At 56.0% G+C, this 3,934-nt stretch overlaps 1 protein-coding gene across 1 annotated transcript; it reads left to right on the top strand.

The window, feature by feature from the left end:
• Nucleotides 1-1,425: 1,425 nt before the first annotated feature.
• On the top strand, nt 1,426-3,261 carry LOC135808157 (uncharacterized). Its single transcript, XM_065321309.1, has 2 exons — nt 1,426-1,718; nt 1,806-3,261. The coding sequence occupies exons 1-2, from the start codon at nt 1,426-1,428 to the stop codon at nt 3,259-3,261; spliced, it is 1,749 nt and encodes a 582-aa protein (XP_065177381.1).
• The last annotated feature ends 673 nt before the right edge of the window (nt 3,262-3,934 follow it).

Genomic DNA, 3,934 nt, shown 5'->3' with positions numbered 1-3,934 from the left:
AAAAAATGGACTGCATTACTCGTACGTGTATCTCCAACCGTGCTGTTCGGATTGTCTTTGGCTACCCGAAGTACTACGATGCTTCTCTTGTTCTAGCTAGGAACTATCTCGCTGCTATCTCCCTTAGATATCAATTTCGCCTGTTTGTACTGGTGTTTCGAGCCCTCCATAAGTTGTGCAGTCCACTACTCTCGACCTGCTTCCTCCCTCGCACTGCCACTTCACAAACCTCAGCCCGTACACGCTCTCAATCCACGTTGTCACTTAGTCTTCCTTTAGTTTCTCGCCGCTATGGTTTATACTCGCTTAGCTTTCTTGGTTCTGATCGTTGGAATGCGCTTCCTGCTGATATTCGCACAATCTCCTTGCTCAGAAACTTCCGTTCATCTATTCAACATTTCATAGGGTACCCTGTAAAAAGGCCCTAGGCCTGTGGGACTGCCCTATTCAAAATTTAATAATAATAATAATAATAAGGGAGGACGAGTCAGTTTCGAACTGGTCAGGGCGCAAGCACCCAAAATCACTTGATCAGAAACTATCACAAGTGCAAACTGCACTGCACGTGGCTGTGGGACCGCTGACCTGTGCCTGGAGTGGTGCGATAGAGCAGCGCTTGGAAGGCAAGCTCGTCCCCATGGATGAGATGTTGGACGTATTCCAGCGGACGTTAGTGCTCTTGGGACATGCCAACGCAATGCTTACCCAGACACGCCGGAGCATAGTGCTGGAGGCTGGCGATCCAGACGTGGCAAAGCTGGTGAAAGACGATCTGCCTCAGTCTGGCAAGCGCCTATTTGGCGATGCATTCACGGATGAGCTGTCGAAACGGGCCAAGGAGAGTACGGCACTGCAAGAAGCATCCAAGGCATTGCACCAGCCCTCTGGGTCAATGGGCAGGCAGCCTTTTCGTGGTCGCGGGGCCGTGCACAGTGGCAGCCGGCAGCATTTCCCGCAGCGCCATGGGTTCAGCCGCGGATTTGGCCGCTCAACCCATTCCGACACCCTGGGTCGAGGCTTCAGCCGGCCGCGCTTCAGCCCGTACGAACAACAACGCCGACCGTTCAATCGGCATTCAGCCAACCGAGCCCCACCAGCCGAGAAACCGAGCCATTCCGGCCAATAGAGCCAGTGGCCAGTCCCAGCTCAGTCTCCGCTGTGCCAATATCGGTCCAGCCAACCATGCCTATTATATTTCAGCACGCACACATGCATTTACAGCCTATAGTAAACAATGGTCGTCCATCCGGTCGCATCCAAACTGCCATCCACAACTGGCATCAGGTCACCACCGACCCCTTTGTGCTCGACAGCGTTGTGGGATACTGAGTGCCACTCCACTCCACTCCGACACAGTATGCCATACCAGCTCCTCCGCATCTCTCCGCGCAGGAACAGCAGGGCCTGAGCGAGCAGTTGGAGAAAATGGCAGCTTCAGTGTCCATCGAGATGACGCCTCTGGACACGGGGCAGCAGTTCATCAGTACCCATTTTGTGACGCCGAAATCGGACGGCCGATGGCGTCCACTGTTCAATTTGAAGCGCCTGAACGAATTCGTCACCACAGCTCATTTCAAGATGGAGTCACTCCACAATGTGCGAGAACTTCTACCACCCGCCGGGTTCATGGCAAAGCTGGATCTGAAGGATGCATTCCATTCAATTCCAGTACACCCGTCAAGTCGCCGTTGGCTTCGCTTGGAGTGGAAGGGCAGCCTGTGGGAGTACACCTGCCTCCCATTCGGTCTCTCGGACTCACCGAGAATCTTTACCAAGATCCTCTAACCCGTGGCAGCATTGCTCAGGTCTCTGGGCGTGCGCCTGATCGTGTACCTGGACGATTGGCTCATTCTGGGACCCACAGCAGCAGCAGTCCGCCAGGGCATAGAAGCAGCTGTGTTTCTCCTGGAACATCTAGGATTTGCAATCAACGATGCCAAGTCACAACTGAGCCCCAGTCAAGAGATAGAATTCCTCGGAATCGAGGTCAACTCAGTGCGCATGATCTTCACTTACCCCAACAGGAAGCTCAATCACCTCCAGCACGAGTGTCGGCGAATTGCCAACAAGGCGACAGCCTCTCTCCCGGAACTACGTTGCCTTGTGGGAAAGATCCAGGACTGCACCAAAGCTATTCCACTGGCCAGGGCTCACAGCCGCGGCCTTCAATGGATGTTGAACAGCCTTATGGGAGCACCAGAGGGACAGCGACGCATGCTTCCGCCCGAGGCCCAAGCAGATCTACAATGGTGGGTCGAACTGTGCCCTGCCCAGTGCTGCAAGGCCATAGTAACCCCTCCACCGTCGAGAAGCCTGACAACAGATGCTTGCGATACAGGCTGGGGTGCTACCAGCGACCACCAGATGGACGGCGGGCCTTGGCGGATGGAAGAGATGGATTACCACATCAACTGGAAGGAGCTGAAAGCAGCGCACTTGGGTCTGCAGATGTTCTTTTCCTCCAGTCACGACTGCACGATCCGGCTGGAGATGGACAACACAACAGCAGTGGCGTACGTCAACCACCAGGGCGGCACCCACTCGTATCGTTTGTGTCAGCTGGCCCTCGAGATCTGGCAATGGGCAGCCGACCGTAAGATACACCTGCTGGCCGTGCATGTCCCCGGGGTGGAGAATGTCACAGCAGACTATCTCTCCAGGACAATCGTGGACGACAGCAGCGACTGGATGTTGAAGAGATCTGTCTTCCAATCTCTACATCACCAGCTGGGACCATTCACGAGGGACCTGTTCGCCGCATGGCACAACAGCCAGCTCCCTCTGTACGTCAGTTGGCATCCGGACCCGGAGGCGGAAGCAGTGGATGCATTGTCCGTTCTGCCCTATCTGTGGGAGAACTGTTACCTGCTCCCTCCGATTGCGTTAGTGGGCCGATGCCTGCAGTATGTTCTCCAACATCAAGTCCGCAACGCTGTCCTCGTAGCACCGGCATGGCCATCTCAGCCGTACTACCCTCTCTTGCTGGAGATGATTGTTCTGCCTCCAACTCAGCTTCCGGTCATGGAAGATCTCCTCCTGGATCCCCAATCATGCCACCACCCACTGTGGGATCGCCTCCAGCTAGCCGCCTGGACTATCTCCGGCAATCAGCAGCACAGCAAGGACTTTCGCCGCAAGCTGCCACGTTGTGGGTGGGGTCGTGGCGAACCAGCACCTCAGCGTCGTACCAGTCAGCATGGAAGCGATGGCTGGGCTGGTGTAGTAGCAGGCACACCGATCCCTTGGCGGTCGATGCGGTGAGCGTGGCGAACTTCTTGGCTCAGGAGTTCACCACGGGGAAAGAGTACCGGACCCTGAATGTATACCGATCAGCCTTGTCCTCAACACTACCGACGACTGGCGATGGCACCCCGCTTGGCCAGACATCGGCTGTGAAGCGGGTCATGCAAGGGGCCGCAAACCTGCGACCACCGAAGCCACGCTAGCCCCAGACTTGGCCTGTCAGCGCCGTTCTGACCCGACTCCGCACCCTGGGTGCCCCTGACTGTCTCCAGCTTTTGACCCTGAGCCAGAAGACAGTCATGCTGGTCGCGCTAGCTAAGGCACCTCGTGTGTCCGAAATGCAAGGTCTGGATACCGCGTTCATGAAACAGTGCCCGGATGGAGTGGAATTTATGCTCGCAAACCCATCCAAGACTCAACGTGCCGGTACTGCTCCATCCCGTTTCTTCCTCCCTAGTCACGCCGAGGATGGTCTCGTATGCCCTGTCAAGGCATTGATGGCGTACCTTGCCGCTACCATGCAGTATCGTACATCACTGGAACAGTCTCATTTGTTCTTGTCGACTCGCCCCCCGCATCAACCGGTTTCCTCCTCCACCATTGCCCGGTGGCTGACTACGCTTCTCACCGATAGTGGCATTGAGCACTTTCGGGCTCCGTGACTCCACCCGTGGTGCGTCCACCACTGCTG

Source organism: Sycon ciliatum, chromosome 1 (assembly GCF_964019385.1).
Source record: "Sycon ciliatum chromosome 1, ocSycCili1.1, whole genome shotgun sequence".
NCBI classification, from domain to species: domain Eukaryota; kingdom Metazoa; phylum Porifera; class Calcarea; order Leucosolenida; family Sycettidae; genus Sycon; species Sycon ciliatum.
Note: the sequence above shows the minus strand (reverse complement) of the source record. Positions and strands in the feature narration are given on the sequence as shown.